This window comes from Balaenoptera ricei, chromosome 4, assembly GCF_028023285.1.
Source record: "Balaenoptera ricei isolate mBalRic1 chromosome 4, mBalRic1.hap2, whole genome shotgun sequence".
NCBI classification, from domain to species: Eukaryota; Metazoa; Chordata; class Mammalia; order Artiodactyla; family Balaenopteridae; genus Balaenoptera; species Balaenoptera ricei.
In genome coordinates this window covers 152,637,793-152,656,641 of record NC_082642.1, presented here as the reverse complement: position 1 = coordinate 152,656,641, position 18,849 = coordinate 152,637,793, and the positions used below count along the sequence as shown (strand labels likewise).

Sequence of the window (18,849 nt, the reverse complement as noted above, 5' to 3'; positions counted from 1 at the left end):
AGTCAGATTCTCCATACCACTGATTGAAAAAGACCATTGTCTGTTCTCTTCTTGTTCTACACATCTAATACTGTCTCTTTAGCTCTCTGGGCCTCACCCCAGGTTTTAGGAGAGTGTGTGATGGGACATGGGGGAGAGAAGGCGCAGGTGTTTCTCCCAAAGTGAGAAAGCATGGCAAGGACTGTACAATGCACTGCCTACCATGCTCTCCTGCGGAGAAAGTGAACTTCACGCTGCCCTTTTGGACCACTGTCTGATGGCCAGGTGCATAAAGCACCATCACAGACGCCACCCGTGAACTAGAGGAAATGTGGTTCCCGTTGTTCTCTCTCCCCTTTAAATCCTGTAAGGATGCAACAAAGTTCAGCTTTGACTCTGCACTGAGCAAAGTCTCTGGAGGGCTGCCATCGCCTTTAACGGCATTCCTGGTCACCCTCTGACCTAAGCAGCCTCCTGTTAGTAATTCAAGTAAGGATTTGTCAATATCTGAATATTCACTTTTATACATCTTAAGTATTCAAGACGTTAGGTCATGAACATCTTACGTGCTTTACAGGCTGAAATTATGTCAGTAGAAGTATAATGGTATTTTCATTATTGCAAATATAAAATACTGTCATAATTAATACCCGTGAAAGCTGTTAATATTTTGACCTAAAATAATTAAGACCTTTCAAGTGGTTAATCAACTAGGGACGTGGGCTGAGAATTAATACAAATATTTACGAAAAGCACATGCTTTGTGAGCCGACAGATATTTATAAGAGCATTTTTTAAGAGGGTAGAGTAAGAGATTTATATCATAATTCTATGTGGAAACAACACGAATGTTTAACTGGTGATCTGGTAAACAAATCACAGAATGGAATACTATAGATAAATAGCAATAAAAAGAAATAAGCTATTGATAAATACAACAGAATGAATGACTCTCAAACACAAAAGAAGCCAGACTCAAAGGCTATACACTGTCTAATCACATTCACATTTATAGGACATTCCAGAAAAGATGAAACTATATGAACAGAAAGAAGATTTAGTGGTTGATAGGGTCAGGGGGTAAGCAGAGGAGATGCCTTCTGAGGGGTACGAGTGAACTTTCTGGGGTGATGGAAATGTTCTGTATCTTGACTGCAGTGGTGGTTACGTGACTACATGTGTTTATCAAAATTCATAGAACTGTAGAGCCAGAACTGTATGTAAATTATACTTTAATAAGTCTGAGCCCCGCAAAAGGATTTACACCATAATTCTAATATTTGTAAAACTGTTTGTTATACTAGTCTTCATGATATTTCATATGATTCTTGAAAGCTTTTTTGTTTATTTTATTATATTCCATTTAGGCTATGTGTCTTAAGGAAAACACATTCCCGTTTGAGAGTTCTTTTGTATCTTGGAGGAGGATGAATTAAAACAGAATGCTCACTTTGCCACCTCAACATTTTATGAGGAGGGGGAAAAGCCTTTAAAACCATGTATAATATCCACAATCATTCATTCTTGAAGCAGACAAAGAATACCGCGAGTATGAAGAAGAGAAAAACCTGCTAAGGAAAAATCAGGTACTTCTCCAAAATCTTGCTCTGTCACTGGCCTCACTTAGTATCTGTACTGCAGGAGGGATCCAGCAGGAGACAGTGCTGAAGAAGCACTGCCAGACTTTAAAAAACAACCTAATACAAACTAATAGCATTATAGGACTTCCCTGGTGGTGCAGTGGTTAAGAATCCGCCTGTCAATGCAGGGGACACGGGTTTGAGCCCTGGTTTGGGAGGATCCCACATGCCACGGAGCAACTAAGCCCGCGCACCACAACTACTGAGCCTGCACTCCAGAGCCCGCGAGCCACAACTACTGAAGCCCCCATGCCTAGAGCCCGTGCTCTGCAACAAGAGAAGCCACCTCAATGAGAAGCCCATGCACCACAACGAAGAGTAGACCCCGCTCGCCGCAACTAGAGAAAAGCGCGTGCACAGCAACAAAGACCCAATGCAGCCAAAAGTAAATAAATAAAATTTTTTAAAAATTTAAAAAATAGCATTATAATAATTGATTTTTCTCTTGCCTTTTTTTTTTTTTAAACAGGTTTTTTGTTCTATGTTTATTTATTTATTTTATTTATGGCCGTGTTGGGTCTCGTTTCTGTGCGAGGGCTTTCTCTAGTTGCGGCAAGCGGGGGCCACTCTTCATCGCGGTGCGCGGGCCTCTCACTATCGCGGCCTCTCTTGTTGCAGAGCACAGGCTCCAGATGCGCAGGCTCAGTAATTGTGGCTCACAGGCCTAGTTGCTCTGCGGCATGTGGGATCTTCCCAGACCAGGGCTCGAACCCGTGTCCCCTGCATTGGCAGGCAGATTCTTAACCACTGTGCCACCAGGGAAGCCCCTCTTGCCTTTTTTAAAAAAATAAATTTATTTATTTATATTTTATTTTTGGCTGCGTTGGGTCTTCGTTGCTGTGCGCGGGCTTTCTCTGTCTGCGGCGAGCGGGGGCTACTCTTCATTGCGGTGCGTGGCCTTCTCCTTGCGGTGGCTTCTCCTGTTGTGCAGCACGGGCTCTAGGCACGCGGGCTTTAGTAGCTGTGGCACGTGGGCTCAGTAGTTGTGGCTCATAGGCTCCAGAACGCAGGCTCAGTAGTTGTGGCGCACGGGCTTAGTTGCTCCGCGGCATGTGGGATCTTCCCGGACCAGTGCTCGAACCTGTGGCCCCTTGCATTGGCAGGCGGATTCTTAACCACGGCGCCAGCAGGGAAGTCCCATAATAATTGATTTTTAAAATAAAATTTCAGATTTACTGATATATTTCCAAAGTTCTTCTACAATCACTCTGCTGAGTACTCATTTAACGTTTGACCATACTGCCAACACCTGCCCTGGGCCCCTCTGGTTTCCAGCCACGTTGGCCACTATGGGCCTGTCTCTGTGGGGGGCGGGGTGGGGTGGGCTGGGGGAAGGGCAGGGCTTCTTACCTTGGATCAGAGGAAGGTAAAGGTGGTACTGATCAAGTTCTCCACTTAAGACGGCAAAAGCCTGGCGCTTTAGCAGCATGGCTTTCTGCTCAAAACTTGAGAACAGTTTTAAAGAACTGCTCTGCATGCCTGGAATAAATAGAGCAAATGAGTTCCATTTAGTGAGAACACTACAATGAGAGGTAAGTGATGAGAAATTCCTACTCTTCCTATCTTCCCTGGTGAAAGATCACGATCTTGATTAAGGGCATGTAGTTGTTACTCAAATATTTAAATTTATAAAAGTACTTGTTTCTTTCATGACACTGAATGATGGGGTATTTGAAGAGGATATGAGGTACAGGAAAGTACTTCTAACCAATTGTGGTCAACTTATCATTACTTTCAAAAGAATTTTCTCTGCTACAAAACTGCAAAAAAGGTAGTTAAAGGCATTCGTGTCAATAGACTGGAAATAGGAAGGCTCATTCACGTAGTCCCGACATATCCTGCACATCACATTACACTGTGTGGCTGAAATGGCACTAAAAAATGTTTGAGCTGGGCTCTGAAATACGTGGTAAAAGTTGATTATGACCAAAAGGAATTGGTCCTTTAAAGTGTGACTTATGTGCACATAACAGAAGAACTTACTCATTAAATCTTTAAACATTGTTTTCTCATGAGTCAGAAGATGGTCAATAATGGACTTCCAACTGGATATAAAAAAAAGTAAAATTAATTAAATATGCAAAGGGTGACAGTCTGATTAAAAGCATCAAGAAAAGAACATGTCCCTTTAAGATCTACTAAAAACTGCTTTCTGAAAAGTTAGTGAAAGGGATGAATAGTTTTTATATAAGGAAACGTTAAGCAAAAGCTTTTCATTTATAACCTTAACATAGGGAATGAATAACATAGGGAATAATGAATAATTCCCAGCTCACCATAAAAGAAAACACAAATTGTCAAGGTACCTTGGCTTTTGCAAGGGTTGCCCTTAAACGTGTTCACACAGATGATGTCCATACACTCGTTTTAATGGAAAGAATTGGGGTTGTGCAGACAAATACCACTAGTTCTCAACGGGCTCCCCGCAGTACAACAGGATTACAGCCATGGCCGCTGGCGGTGGCTGGGCAAACCCTCAGCCCGTATAGAAAAGCTGACCAGTCTCCACCGTCTACCCCTGCCATTAATGAAGACCTGTTCAGTCAAGCCAGGGGCAGAGTTACGAGTGGTTCTGCTGACCTCCAAGAAAAAGGCACAGCTCGTTCATCCTGTGCCTGTGATTCCACGGATCTCCACCGCCCGCGCAGAGCCTGGCCAGCCTCAGGGTCTCAGTGAGGACTCGGGGGGTGCAAGCCGAGAAGTGGGACAGGGACACCGCAGTGTCGCCATGGAGCTCTGTCATCTTAATGCTGGTCAAGCATTTCGTGATTACAAGATAAAGCAGTACCAGACCAAGTACCACTGGAACCCCATGCTATGCTCTTTAGGAAAAATATGCTCTCTTACTTGAAATTCTTCTCCTGATTAAAAAAAAGACACCTTTGTAGTTTTTAAAAGACTTAATTCTGTTCCCAGAAATACACAGTTAACCTGCGAGTGGTGTCCTATGATTTGGGTTGATGCTAGCTCTGCTTCCATTTCAGGAAAGAGAATTAATTACAGAAACCCAAACACTTTTCCACTTGAAGATTCAGGGCATGTTTTTTTATCAGGACAGCATTTCTTACTGCACACAAGAAGTGTCCATCTGGAAGAAGGCCGGGTCCAAGAATAATTCCAGGACTTCTTTTTTCCAGGCTCGTTTCGTGTAGGCATAACCGCTCAGAGAGCTCAGCAGCTGGGCGCCAGCCCGGAAGCTGGGGGCATTGTAGGCGCTGAAAGGGGTGGGGAGGGGAAAGGGTCAAGGTCAGAGACGGTGCAAGGAACCCCGCTGGACACATTTCCCATAAGCTATCTTTCCACACGTGGGTGGGGTACAACGGAGAAGGTGGCGTTACCTGTGATTGCGTAAGTAAGGAAAAACATAGTAAAGCAAACGTGAGATCAACGGCACCGCTTTCTCCTTCTCATCACTTCGATAAACCATGTCCAGGAGGGATGCCAGAACCTAGAAGAACAGGACCGCCAGAAAACAGAAATCTCCTAAAGCAGGCGGCAATACAAAATTTAGCCCTCAGGGTATACACAACCTAACAAGGAAACTCCACGGGGCAGCTTGAGGCCAAGACTGGCTTATGAACTCACCCGGGGCGGTGCAGCCCGTGCGCCCTGGCCCCTGAGAATGAACGCCCTTGCAAAGCCTCACTTCTGTGGGGGGATGACAAGCCAGATGTATATGTACCTCTGCCAGGAGGGAGAGGGCTTGCACGCTGTACACCGAAGGGGCAGACGCGGACACCATTGCTGAAGCGGCGGCAGCAGCATCTGTTGAAAGAGGCATGTGTGTTTTAGTCAGGACAACAGGTCACCATTTATGCCCCCAAAGCATCAGATGAACTTGAGTCATGAGCCCCCGTCTTTCACACTGACTCTGTACGTACGTACATGTTACGTATTCTTCTCTGCTAACATGTTCAACTTCAGCAACCAAGAATCTGGGTATTTTGATCAAATAAATCAGCACCAACTCACTGTCTTCCTCCCCGCTTCTATTCTCATCACCATTTTTGGAACTTCAACATCCCCTTGGATGATCCCTCTAACATCCTGGCCTCTGAGCCCCTTAGTCTTTTCTTTTCCAGCAAGCTTATGTTTTGTTCCAGCCCAGCCAGCCACTGTCGTCATCATACCCATGACCTCATGAATTTCCAAAGTCTCCATTTCCAGCACCCTATCGTGACCACATCTTACCTTTCCTGCTCACTTACTCCTGGAATGCTGCTCTGACAATTTCCTGAATCCTTGCACAAGCCTCCAACCCCCTGAGTTCACCTCCGTAACTACCCATCAATCCCCCCAGGTCTTCATTTCTCTATCTCCCCACCCACACCTGGGGTCTATCGTCCACCTTGCGAACATCCTTAACTTTTTTGCTTCTCTCTCTCTCTGAAGCACTCACCCAGAAAAATGCAAAGCTGGCTAAACCCAATGATTGCCTATGCAGTTCTATGTGGCTAAATGCTCTGGAGAAAACCAGACCACTCTGAAACGGATCTCATTTTATGTCATGACTGTGCAACTCAAAAATGACCTGATGCTACTAGATAACCCTCCCCCATGTCCCTCAGCGCTGTGCTGGCTTTCCCAGTCTCCAACATAATTCTTTCACCTTCTCCCTCCATAACCATTGATACCTGTCCCTCCTCAGCTGGTAACCTCATCTCATATTTCACTGAGAAAATTAATGTAAACAAACAGAAACGCCCTCAGTTTGGCCGCTATGCGTTATTAACCTGGAACATTTATATCCGTGTTCTCTGCCTTGTCTCCTGTTTTGATAGACATGTTCCTGGCTCCTGTCAAAGAACGCTAATTCCATTTACGATATTAATCCCGGCCCAATGGCTGTCGAATACTTTGCTTTCTAACTATCCTTTCACTCTTTGGTATTAATTTCTTCCCCTCTGCTGTACTATTCCATCACCATACAAATATGCTTTGGTTAACTCCAATTGAAAAACAAACCGAATAAAAGATATTCTTTGGTCCTTAGTACTACGTCATTACTGCCCTATTGACGACTAAGCTTCAAAGAGTTATCAGCACCCACTGTCTCCTCTTCCTCGTCTCTGTCCTCTTCTCCATCCAATCACGCCGTCCCACCCCCATCAAATCCAGGGAGTCTCTGTCCTTATCTCACGCTACTTCTCAGCAGCCTTCCGCTGCATTCCTACGCCCTCCTTCTGGAAACACTCTCTTCTCATAGTTTCCATGACTCCATGTTCTCTTGGTTTTTCCTCCTACGCTGGTGACCTTTTCTGATTCCTTCCCAGACATCTCAAATTTAACACATGCAAACCCAAGCTCCATCTCCCTCTCCAAAATATTCTTGCTTCAGACTTTTCCACCTCAATCAATTGTTTAAACCAAAAACCAAAGCCATGGGACTTCCCCGGTGGCGCAGTGGTTACGAATCCGCCTGCCAACTCAGGGTTCGAGCCCCGGTCCGGGAAGATCCCACGTGCCACAGAGCAACTAAGCCCGTGCACCACAACTACTGAGCCTGCGCTCTAGAGCCCGTGAACCACAACTACTGAGCCCGCGAGCCACAACTACTGAAGCCTGTGTGCCCAGAGTCCGTGCTCCACAATGGGAGAAGCCACTGCAATGAGAAGCCTGCGCACCGCAACGAAGAGTAGCCCCCGCTCGCCCGCAACTAGAGAAGGCCCTCGCGCAGCAATGAAGACCCAATGCAGCCAAAAATAAATAAAACAAACAAACAAAAAACCAAACAACAAAAACCCCAAACTCGTCCTTGTTTGCTTTTTCTTTAAACTACCACTTGCAATCCATCGGCAAGTTCTGCTGACGCTGCGCTCACACCAGTCCGCCTTTCTCTAGAGCCCATGCCTCTAAGCCAACATCTTCTCTTGCCCAAAGCACCAGGAAATCCTTTTAACTGAACTCCCAGTTTCTCTTCTCGGTTGCTGCAGCCCATATTGCTCCCGGCAGCCAAACTGATGTTTTCTGAAAACTCAATAAGATCCTGTCACTGCTCCAAACACTTTAATGGTTTCCCACAGCAAGCGGGCTGGTGGCGAAGCTCTTAAGTGTGCTCTGCATCAAGCCCGACAACCTTCCACCCCCGCTCTCGCCCTGACCTTGCATGACCCCGCATCAGGCTCCAGCCAAGCTGGTCTTCAGGTTTCTTGGGCCTGGCCCACTCCCACCTCAAGGACTCGCCATCCCCTCTGGGCAGCGCCTTCCCAGATCTTTGCCCCCTTACCCTGTATTTCTCAGCACAACTGACACTTCCTTGGGAACATGTTCTGTAACATCTAAAGTGGCCCCCAGCCCAACTCCAATTAAAAAAAAAACTTTCATTTTGGAGTAACTTTGGATTTCCAGAAGAGTTGAAAGATACCTTTGTTCATTTACTTTGGACTATCACCTTCCGCGTCACCCCTGCAAGAGCAGAGGCCCTGCTCATTTTGTTTCCTGCTGCAGCGCCAGCATCTAGAACATAGTGCATGGCACATGCCAGACACAAACATACAGGAAAGATCCTGCATGTGTACTGCACACATAAGAACTCTAAGTGGAGAAACACATCATTTGAAGCCTCATTCTGTTTCATGATTTAGATGGCCAGTATGCATACTTAGTTTGGTCAAGACTGAAACAAAATATAGTGTATGATCCAAAGAGTCTTTTGGTACTCTATAATTTGCTAATTAAGTCTTACTGAGAAGCCCCCAAATCACCTCCAGCTTTGGAATTCTATGCTTTCTTTTTTTAAATAAAAATCAGGTAATCATTTTACTACAGTACTGTCTTGAGGTTAAATTTACTTACTGCACAAAAGCCAGGCCCAGTGACACTTGACTCAGCACAGCTCAGCTGCACTGGTGGTGGAGAAGCAGTTTAATCCCTATATCAGTACCTACGTCGGAAATAACTGAGGGCAGATGAGCCAAGGAGATGCACCAGCTCTCTTTCCCTAGAACCACAGCTATAATCATAACCGCAGCCTGAGAAAGCATAAGTGTTGGTTTACATTAGTAAATGATAACATACTAGTTATAGGATCTTCATTACAGAGTAAAGTATAATTATTTTCTTATGTAAACCACAAAACTAGCTGTCAAACAAATATGGCAGAAGTAATGGAGGGGGTACTATGGCCTGCCTGTCTAACACCATCCTTCCTCCTCCTGGCAAGAGAAGCCCCTCTTGGGTGGGAGCCCATTTCTCGGAGCTCCAGGGCACCAGCCTTTCCTCTCCTCCTCTGGGTCAGCCACAGGCCCAGAAGAGCCAACCGGAATCTTTGCATGAGACTTGATGAACTTCATCTGAACACCGAGCTCCCGCTCTGACTAAAACCAGATGTTGACGTCTGGGCTTTTCCTGTACATGAGCCAGAAAGTTTTGTGCTGCTGTGTTTCTACACACCTGAAGTGGGTTTCGTTTACTTGCAAGAGAAAAGAGCCCAGACTTCTTGACACACCTTCCTTTGTATATTAACAACCACAAATTCAGCTTTGTTTCTGCTGATTTAACTACCGCTAACAATAATGACAGAGGTCATAAAATATGACAGAACTAGCAGTTTTTGAACATTTACCTTGTGGTGGGCACTGTGCTATGTAGTTCAGACTGAGAACTTAGATGTAATTTTTTTGCTCGTGTTAATAAAACTGAGACCAAACTGATTTTCTTGTGCAGTGTTGAGCAACACGGGTACTGGGCATACTTTCCTGTCTGTGTTAAAATAACACTGAGAACTTGCAAAAATAACTACTTGCTCTAAGATATGCCTAATTCTGAAAGAACAACTCAACCAACTAAAGTGGCTCACTTACCAAAACGAGCCGCATCTCATCAACATCCACTTCTGGACCCTCGCCTAGTGCTGTGCCCACCAATGCAAAGGTATCTTATCACTAACTCTGCTCAGTCCCCACCTGGAAAGACCTGCCACAGACAACTCAGCCAAGGCCCTACAACCTTATAAATATCCTCCCCAAATTTCCCCTAGAGTTGAGACACCCCTGTGACTCAGCCAAGTTTCTCCCTCACTGCAGCAGGTCTAGTAACCTGAGATTTGCTTGATGATACATTCGTCTGGTGGTCTTTAGGGCACCGGCAACTGACAATCTACCCTGTTGCGTTCAATTCAGACTCCTCAAGAGTATCTGGCTGATCAATGGTCCTCCGAGTAAACAGATGAGTCTCCTTTGAGAGTCTCCAGACCATTCTCCTAGGAAGCTGTAACTAATTATAAGGCTGGGCTGTGCCCACTCTGTGTGGCCTCCACGATAAAATCTTCACCACCCAGGCAATGACCAAACACAAGGATCATCGAGAGGCAGGGGTGTGTTGGCCAGAAATGAAATACAACATCAACTGCCTGACGATAGTTAGCTGGTTTACTTAGTTTTCTTTCCGCGGCTCCACAAAAAGAAAAACATACATTCTCCTATTCCTTATCCCACACGGATTTCTATCACTGAGTCCGTGCAAATTATCTTGGGAAGTCACTTTCTTGGACCCCCATCTCGGCTCAGTGAGGGCTTAACACGGTAGCATGGGCCACTCGGGACCCTTCCAATGGAATCCTACTGTTTATTTTACATACAACGTATGTTGTAAGAAGTAAAGCCAGTTTACTTTTAAGGCAAAACTAGACCCACTAGCTGGCAGTGGGCATTACTTTTTGACCCTTCTACACCTACCGTGCAAATCTTCCTCATCATCAGATTCTTCTAGAGAGATCTGAGGCTGAGCCTTCACTTCCAGGTTTCTGCTCAGCCAGCTGGTTTGTTCCAAGGAAGAGCCAGCAATGTTCCCGACAGCTTCTAGAATTTTTTGAGTGACTTCCTGAGAGTAGTCAGGAGAAAGAGGAAAGGAAGTTAGTTAAGGAAAAGAATCTTAAGTGTCTAAAATAGCACCATCCGATATAAACATAATGCAAGCCGCAGCTGTGAACCATGAAGGTAATACCAAGTTTTCTAGGAGCTACATTAAAAGAAGAAACAAGTTCATAATGTTTAACACAATATATCCAACAGAGTAACGACATATAATCAATATAAAGTTATTAGCGAGGTTACGCATTCTTTGTTATGCTAAGTCTTTGAAATCCGCTGTGTGTTTACAGTTACAGCACATTCAGTTCAGACAAGCCACATTTCAAGGGCTAAACAGCCACTTGTGGCTCAGGCTACTCTCTGGCCAACTCGGGTAAAACAGAGACACAGGAAGTCACAGAGGCACAACGCATTTGGCAGATTAGATTTCCGGTTTCTTTAGGACCATGGATTCTTGCTAGAAATGCACCTTTGAATAATACAAGAAACAAAACTGCATAAATTAAATTGACTCGAGGGCGAAGTGAGGAGTCATCCGTATCAGGAGTACCATCAGGAACGAATTTGGTCAAGTAGCTGGGACAGAGGTAGAAACACTGAGTGGGTATCATCGAGTGTTGCCAGCTAAGAGGGGCTGTACATCCCTGACGTCTGAGAACTGAACAGTCCTGACTTCCACTATGAGCCCAGCAGCTGTGTTCGGGCATGAAGCAAGAGAACGTCTGCCTGCCGGTGGCAAGGGGGGGTGCACCTGCGGGAACTGTCCGCGGTGCACCTGGGCAGAGGTGTGGGGTGGATGATGGCAGTAAGGAAGGTCAAGAATAGATGAATGGACCTGGTGATGGTCATACTGAGTGAAGTAAGTCAGAGAAAGACAAATACCATTTGCTATCACTTATATGTGGAATCTAAAATATGACACAAATGAACTTATCTACGAAATAGAAACAGACTCACAGACATAGGGAACAGACTTGTGGTTGCCAAGGGGGCGGGGCAGGGGAAGGATGGAGTGGGAGTTTGGGGTTAGCAGATGCAAACCATTATATATATAGGATGGATAAAAAACAAGGTCCTACTGTATAGCACAGGGAACTATATTCAATATCCTGGGATAAACCATAATGGAAAAGAATATGAAAAAGGATATATATATGTGTATAATTGAGTCACTGTGCTGTACAGCAGAAATTAACACAACACTGTAAATCAACTATACTTCAATAACATAAATTCTTAAAAAAAAAGATCAAGAAAAGGGGTTGAGGACTTAGAAGAGCTCCCATTTCAAGTGCAGTGAATGGATGGGAAAGAAGCTGGGGTGTCTGGAGACAGCAGGAAGGAGTCAGTGTCAGGGAGGCTGGGACCTCGTGGGGTGGAAGCAGAGGCCCACCGGCCCCCTGACCCACAGGAGCGGAGAGAGCTGCACCAGCTGCGGTAGTTAGTGCCTGTGGCCACAGTCCGGCCCGATGGACTGGAAACGGAGGGGCCGCGGCGGGCAACAGCCCACGGAAGGGGGCGGGTTTCCAGGTGAGTGCAGGAGGTGCTACCCGAGGGCTGGGCTGCAGCACTTGCCCTTGGATGATGCTTTCTTCTCTATCGGTTGAGCCAAAGGAGTCACTGTGCTTCACGCAGAACTCCGGTGCTTCAGAATCAGGAGCTGGACAGATACTTCACAAACACCAGGGACCACAACGACTAGCGGCAGTACTACCAAAGCCATAAACTACACAACCCAGTTTAAAGACTTTGACTCAAAAAGCTCCTCACTCAAGGATTATAATGGTTGCAAAATAGTGATTTTTCTAACTCCTTCATTACTTCTATGTATTATTGGTAGTTGGCATGCTACTCAAAGGAGAAGATTTTCCTTCTCCTATGGGTGAGTTTTACTTTTGTTTTTCAGTGTTTCTGAAATTTCCTGTGAGTCTATATTGCTTTAAAAAGACGGGGGTAGGGGGGGGGCTTCCCTGGTGGCACAGTGGTTGAGAATCTGCCTGCCAATGCAGGGGACACAGGTTCGAGCCCTGGTCTGGGAAGATCCCACATGCCGCGGAGCAACTAGGCCCGTGAGCCACAACTACTGAGCATGTGCGTCTGGAGCCTGTGCTCCGCAACAAGAGAGGCCGCGATAGTGAGAGGCCCGCGCACCGCGATGAAGAGTGGCCCCTGCTTGCCGCAGCTGGAGAAAGCCCTCGCACAGAAATGAAAACCCAACACAGCCAAAAATAAATAAATAAATTAATTAAAAAAAAAAAAAAAAAAAAAGACGGGGGAAGGTTCTAAGGAAAGGGATCTGTGCATAAAGATAGACTTATTGTTCCAATCATGCTGCAGAGTAAGTCCGCATACATCCGTGTACAGTGGGAAGCGAGAGGGTGCCTTGTAAACTGCACGGTCGACTGGTCAAGTCTAACACGAGAACCTTCATCAGGAGATTGTATAGAGCCCTCTAAAGACAGTAACGGAGGGAATCAGACGTGGGAACAAATGCAAATCTAAGATCTGGTTCTGCGCAATGTTTACTATCTCCAGTGAGACCCTCTAAAGGTGGGCGATACTGCTGGGACAGTAACAGCCTGCCAGACTTGCACATACAGACCTGCAAGTCTTTTTGATCCTTCTTGCTCTCCAGGTTGGGAGTTCTTGTTACAAAGTCGTTCAGCATGCTGTTGAGAGACAATCAGCTTCAGACCAAGAATGCTGCAGAAATAAAAACATGTTCCCGAAGAAAAATACGGTGACGTGAGTGCTGGGACACGGTACCTGAGAAGCAGAAAATAACCAGGGGGAGCGAGATTCAACTGCACGGACTCCTTTAACACACCCAACAGCGAAGGGAAGTTCGCTTGCAAGGCTGTTGCTGGGAGCCTATTTAAAAAAAAAAAAAAGAAAGAAAGAAAGAGAAAATATCCAACCCTGAACAGATCAAAACAAAACGTTACTTATAAGCACATTTTAGATCCAGGTGGTTGGAAAGCACAGGAAGATGGCATATCTGCCTGACCTGTTTGCTCTTTTTTAAATTACAATAAACACAAGCTAAATTTTGGTATTCCGCCAAGAACTTGGAGTTTGGAGACCTGCAACCCTGCTGAGAGGTCAGATGCCCCTGGTTTCCTCGTCTGTAAAGTGAAAGCCTTGAACTAGAGGACTGTCTGATCTCTGGGCCTGTAGTTGTGGCATTCGGGCTTAGTTGCCCTGCAGCACGTGGGATCTTAGTTTCCTAAAGAGGGATTGAACCCACGTTTCCTGCATTGTAAGGCGGATTCTTTACCACTGGACCACCAGGGAAGTCCCTGTTTATCTATTTAATATATAGTAGTGTGTACATTTTAATCCCAAACTCCTCGTTTATCCCTCCCTGCCACCCCTCCATTGTATTTCTTGATTACTGGAGAGGCTTAGTTCAGAAAGTATCTGAATGGTGTCCTTATTTCCTCTCGAGGCATGGGAATACGCTGATGATTTTACTTTTTCTTTCTGCAGAGATCTAATCTGACATTTTAAAGTCTGGGTGCTATAGCTTTAATACTTACATCAGCAAAGCTTTATGTGAGGACTGGTAAACTTTAGAAGAAACAGTTTGCATTAAATTGATACCAAAAAAGGAGGGGGGATTTTAAGGACCTCTTTTAGAAAAAGGAGAAGGGATTATTTTTGGTGCTGTCCTCAATGCTCTGCCCTGTTTTCTGCTGGATGGCTTCTGCGTGGGTTTACTATGCTGAATATCCGCATGCAGGGGTCTCAGCTATAGGGGTTCCCCAGGTGTTTCTCCATGGGTAGAAAGGAGGCTCTGCTTGGCCTCGTGCAGATCTTATGGCAGGTCCCAGGTACGGCTCCCGGACCCCTCCCTCGTGTGGGGTGTTCTCGGCTGCAGTAATGAGGGTGAAGGGAGTGTAGCCCCGTCTCAAGGAAGCCTCAGTATTCTCACGTATCTCCGGGGGTTCACAGTAAGTAAATGTGACCACCAGCTGCAGGCTCCGTGGTTAACAAGCTCATGTTCCGTGGTTATTCCGGCTCACTGTATCCTGAGGTGGCAGGAAGGGTCACAGTCCCAGGAGTCCCTGGGTCTAGGGCTGAGTTCAGACCAGCTGTTCATTCTTCACTACAAGCATCCCTGTACTTCTTTCCTCCAGGAGGTAAAGATGAGCTGGTCACGCCCCTACTTGTGGTAACTAATGCGTATTATATCACTAGCAAGCGCCTGCTGCAGGGGCCTGAGTGATATCTGAGCCTTCCCAGCAGCTGCAGGAGCTGCGGCCTCCTTTTACAGAGGAGGCCCTGCCCAGGTCAGTCAGGAGGCAGTAAGTCGGGGACGAGGACTTGAACCTGGGCCCCTCTGGCTGCGGCCAAGCTCAGCCTTTTGTGCTGTTCAGCCTCGCTCCGTAGCCACAATCCAAGTCTTTGTTTCCGTGAGGCCTGACCTCGCCCTCTGTGACCTTCTGATGGTTGACTCCGTGTTTCCAGCGATGTTGGGGAAGCCAAATGGTAGAGCCTGCGTGTCTCAACTAGAGAGCCTGTGTAGTGCAAACTACAGAGCCCATGCGCTCTGGAACCCTCGTGCCACAACTACAGAGCCCAAGCGCCACAACTAGAGAGAGAAAACCTGCACGCTACAACTAGAGAGAAGCCCGCACGCCGCAACGAAAGATGCCATGTGCCGCAACTAAGACCCGACACAGCCAAAAATAAATTAAATAAATAAATAAATAATAAGGGACTTCCCTGGTGGCACAGTGGTTAAGAATCCACTTGCCAATGAACGGGACACGGGTTCGAGCCCTGGTCCGGGAAGATCCCACATGCCGCGGAGCAACTAAGCCCGTGTGCCACAACTACTGAGCCTGCGTTCTGGAGCCTGTGAGCCACAGCTACTGAGCCCACGTGCCACAGCTACTGAAGCCCGTGCACCTAGAGCCCGTGCTCCGCAACAAGAGAAGCCACTGTAATGAGAAGCCTGTGCTCCACAACAAAGAGTAGCCCCCGCTCGCTGCAACTAGAGAAAGCCTGCGTGCAGCAACGAAGACCCAACGCAGCCAAAATTAATTAATTAATTAAAAAATAAACAAATCCTAAAAAAATAAACAATAGCACTGGGAACTATAGTCAATACCTTATAATAACCTATAGTGGAAAAGTATCTGAAAAAGAATATATATATATATATATACATATTCAGATATATATATATCTGAGTCATTTTGCTCTACACCTGAAACACAACATTGTAAATCAATGATACTTCAATTAAAAGAAAAAAAAATGAAATACAATCAGAGGAATTATTTATAATCATTGCAATAGCATCTATAATTGAGAAATGTCTTTGAGGGGCTGCATTACCTTTGGATGAAAGCATAGCAAAACTGCAACACAGGGACATCCACGAGGGGGGATTTCTGAAAATTAAAGCAAAGCTAATTACTCCAAGTTGGTAGGAAATAAGACTCAAAAAGAATTCAAATACAGAAATGAAACAGATTCTATATCCTAACAAAGCAAATGTTTGCAGCTAAAGAGTCTTTCGAATATAATAATAGAAAGTATCCCCCAAGTGAAACAAAAACAAATGTATCCTATGAGGTCCCAAATCATTAGTGCCCCTCTCATCAGACTCCCAGAGTCATTCCCTTTATGTTTACCTACTTCCCATTCCAGGCTTTTAACAAGTATTTAGGGAAGATTTGGCATTATAACTGAACCTCCCCAAACACAAAGTTGGTGGCCAAAGTTGACCCTCAGGAGCTACAGTCGAGAGACAACGCCAAATTTGAATTCTTAGCTCCAGGAATTCCCTCAAACAGCCCAGACAACTTCCCTAAATCCCAAATGGCTGGAACTACTTAGAAATAGGTTTTCAAAACACACATTTTTTTCCCTTCTTGCTTGTAAAAGGCTATTTGTAGAAGTTATAGAAGTTGAGCCAATTAACTAAACTAACCACAAAATGTAATTTTGTTATTCAAAAAGCCAAAAACCACTCAGCTAGACGACGTCTAGGTTTTTTTTTTTTTTTTTTTAAGCCCAGGAGCTGCAGGTGTTTGCGGAAATTCAAGTAACATGAAGGAACAAAACCTAAAAGCGCCTGCTCTGTGTGTAAAGCTGTTGCAGGGCCAGCTCCCACGTGGCTGCAGCTGTAACCCCATCCGTGGGGACTGACCGGCAGCGCGGAAGGTCAATCTCCTGCCAGCTAGACTTGCTCAGAGATATAAATGCCAGTCCACCCAGGATCTGACGCTGCGCCTGCCTGCCTCCACCACCCGCCTCCCTCTCTTCAGGGTCCATTACTTTAACATTTACATTCAAGAGTAAAAGGCAACAAGACTACCAGGCATTTGGGAGACTGGGGGCAGACGTCCGACAGATGCCATGAAGTTGCCCGTGTCCATTTTACATCTGACTGCTTAAGCACTTGGCCAGTTCCATAACCTGGCCTCACAGTGTAAACCTGTAGGCTGCCTTATCTTCTCTCCCCAACGAGAATACAGGCTGACCGTGGGCAGGAACAGTGTCAACTATTTAGGACTCCCCACTACGGATGCAGACTTGATTTTCAATAAACACGTGGAATGAAGGAAGAGGACCAGAGTCCCGAGTGTAACTGACTGGTCAGAAGCCCCCAGTGGCCTTCCCAGTGTGGACATTCCTGCAGAGGGCGACCCTGTGCCACGTGCCTTTCAGAGGAAGAGCTTCAAGTGGGGAGTTCTCCTCCAAGGCAGGCATAGCCCAAACTGCTAAAGGTATTCTTGGTCACCTTTCCCACTCTGGGGTGAAAATGGCTGAACACATCTCTGATTCCAAGGTCTAGCTTTTGTTCACCACCCTTAGTGCTATGACCTTAATATCTAAAAACAAGATTTCTTTAATTTGTTGTAAAAATTTTTTTTTTTTTTTTTTTTTGCCTTAAAATTTTTATTTTCATTTTTAAAAATAAATGAAATCTACTCTAGATTTCATATTGTTTTAGAAGTATAGCACTTTCCCACTTTGAATTACTTAAGACCTAACACAGTTTTTAACACAATTAAAACATCTGTCCATCAGCTAGAAAGAATAACATAATGAGAAAAATCATAGGATATCATAATAGAAAAGAATTTCCCCCAAATATAAATTAATATATACCCCTCTAAAATTGTTAAATAATACAAAACAGTTTCAAGAAAAAAGTAAAAAAACAAAAACAAAAAACCACGTGCAATTCCTCTTTGCAGAGATAACCACTCTGAACAGTGGACGGACACACACACACACTCCTGTGAACATGGAATCGGGCTCCATACGCTGCTGTGGAAACTCTTTTATCACTCAACAGGTTTTTTCGTGGTTAGATAGTGTTCCATTGCAATGTGGATATCCTACATTTAACTGTCCCTACTGATTGACATTTAAGTTGTTCACAACCTTTCACTATAACAACGTCATATAATTAGTCTAGTACAGATCTTTGCAAAATGCCAGTTATATAGTAGTTGTGTTAGTTGGAAATATCTTTATTTTGCCTTTTTATTATTGAAATGTATTTGAATTAATTATTTTTACTGTTGAAATTTTCAAACCACACAACATGCATAGTATAAAAAACCTCTCAGTACCTATCACCCTGCTTCAACAATTATTAATATTTTACCACTCTGTTTCATCTATTTCTCACAGATACACTTTTTTTCCTATACTATTTTAAAGCAAATTCAATATGTCGTATAGTTTTATCCATAAATACTTTAGTGTGTATCTCTTACAGATAAGGTATAGCATATTTTTAAAGAAAAAAAAGAATGTGTATATATGCATTAAATTTTGGGGGTCTACCATATCTTCATTGATTCACTAACTTTCATTTTAGTGTAAATATGCAAACTAACAGGAAGCCCTCAATAAAAATAAAATCTATTTCACAGAAGAACTAGAGCCTTCAATCATATAATCAAAATATTGGAGGGAGATTTAAAATTGGAGGGAGATTTAAAATTTTTTATTTTGGTAAAATATACTTGACAAAATCTACCATTTTAAACATTTTTAAGTGTACAGGGCATCCAGTATATTCAAATTGTTGGGCAACTATGACCACCATTCATCTGCAGAACTTTTTCATCTTCATTCTTCTTTCTGTCTCTATGGACTTGACTACTCTGGGTACCCCAGATAAGTGGAATCATATAATACTGTCCTTCTGGACTGGCTTATTCCCCTCAGCATAATGCTGTCAAGGTTCATCCACGGTACAGCATGTGTCAGAATTTCATTCCTTTGTAAGGCTGAATGATAGACAGTTCATTGCATGTACAGACCTCGTTTTGTTTATCCATTCATCCACTGATGGACACTTGGGTTGCTTCTATCTTTTGGCTATTGTGAGTCATGCTGTTATGAACCCTGGCGTACAAATATCTGTTTGATTAAAACTATTTTTT

At 44.6% G+C, this 18,849-nt stretch overlaps 1 protein-coding gene across 4 annotated transcripts in view; it reads right to left on the bottom strand.

The window, feature by feature from the left end:
- DOP1B (DOP1 leucine zipper like protein B) overlaps positions 1-18,849 on the bottom strand; it is a 109,343-nt gene that overhangs the window by 11,609 nt on the left and 78,885 nt on the right. For all 4 annotated transcript variants that reach the window (XR_009503009.1, XM_059921501.1, XM_059921502.1 and 1 more), the window contains 9 exons: positions 15,776-15,831; positions 13,196-13,300; positions 13,032-13,098; positions 10,295-10,439; positions 5,302-5,384; positions 4,958-5,067; positions 4,688-4,834; positions 3,603-3,664; positions 2,970-3,098 (listed from right to left, as the gene is read on the bottom strand). Coding sequence is in view for 3 of the 4 variants with exons in the window: in XM_059921501.1 (XP_059777484.1) it covers positions 2,970-3,098; positions 3,603-3,664; positions 4,688-4,834; positions 4,958-5,067; positions 5,302-5,384; positions 10,295-10,439; positions 13,032-13,098; positions 13,196-13,300; positions 15,776-15,831 (904 nt within the window). In the remaining variant the exon portion in view is untranslated. The remainder of the gene's footprint in view (positions 1-2,969; positions 3,099-3,602; positions 3,665-4,687; positions 4,835-4,957; positions 5,068-5,301; positions 5,385-10,294; positions 10,440-13,031; positions 13,099-13,195; positions 13,301-15,775; positions 15,832-18,849) is intronic.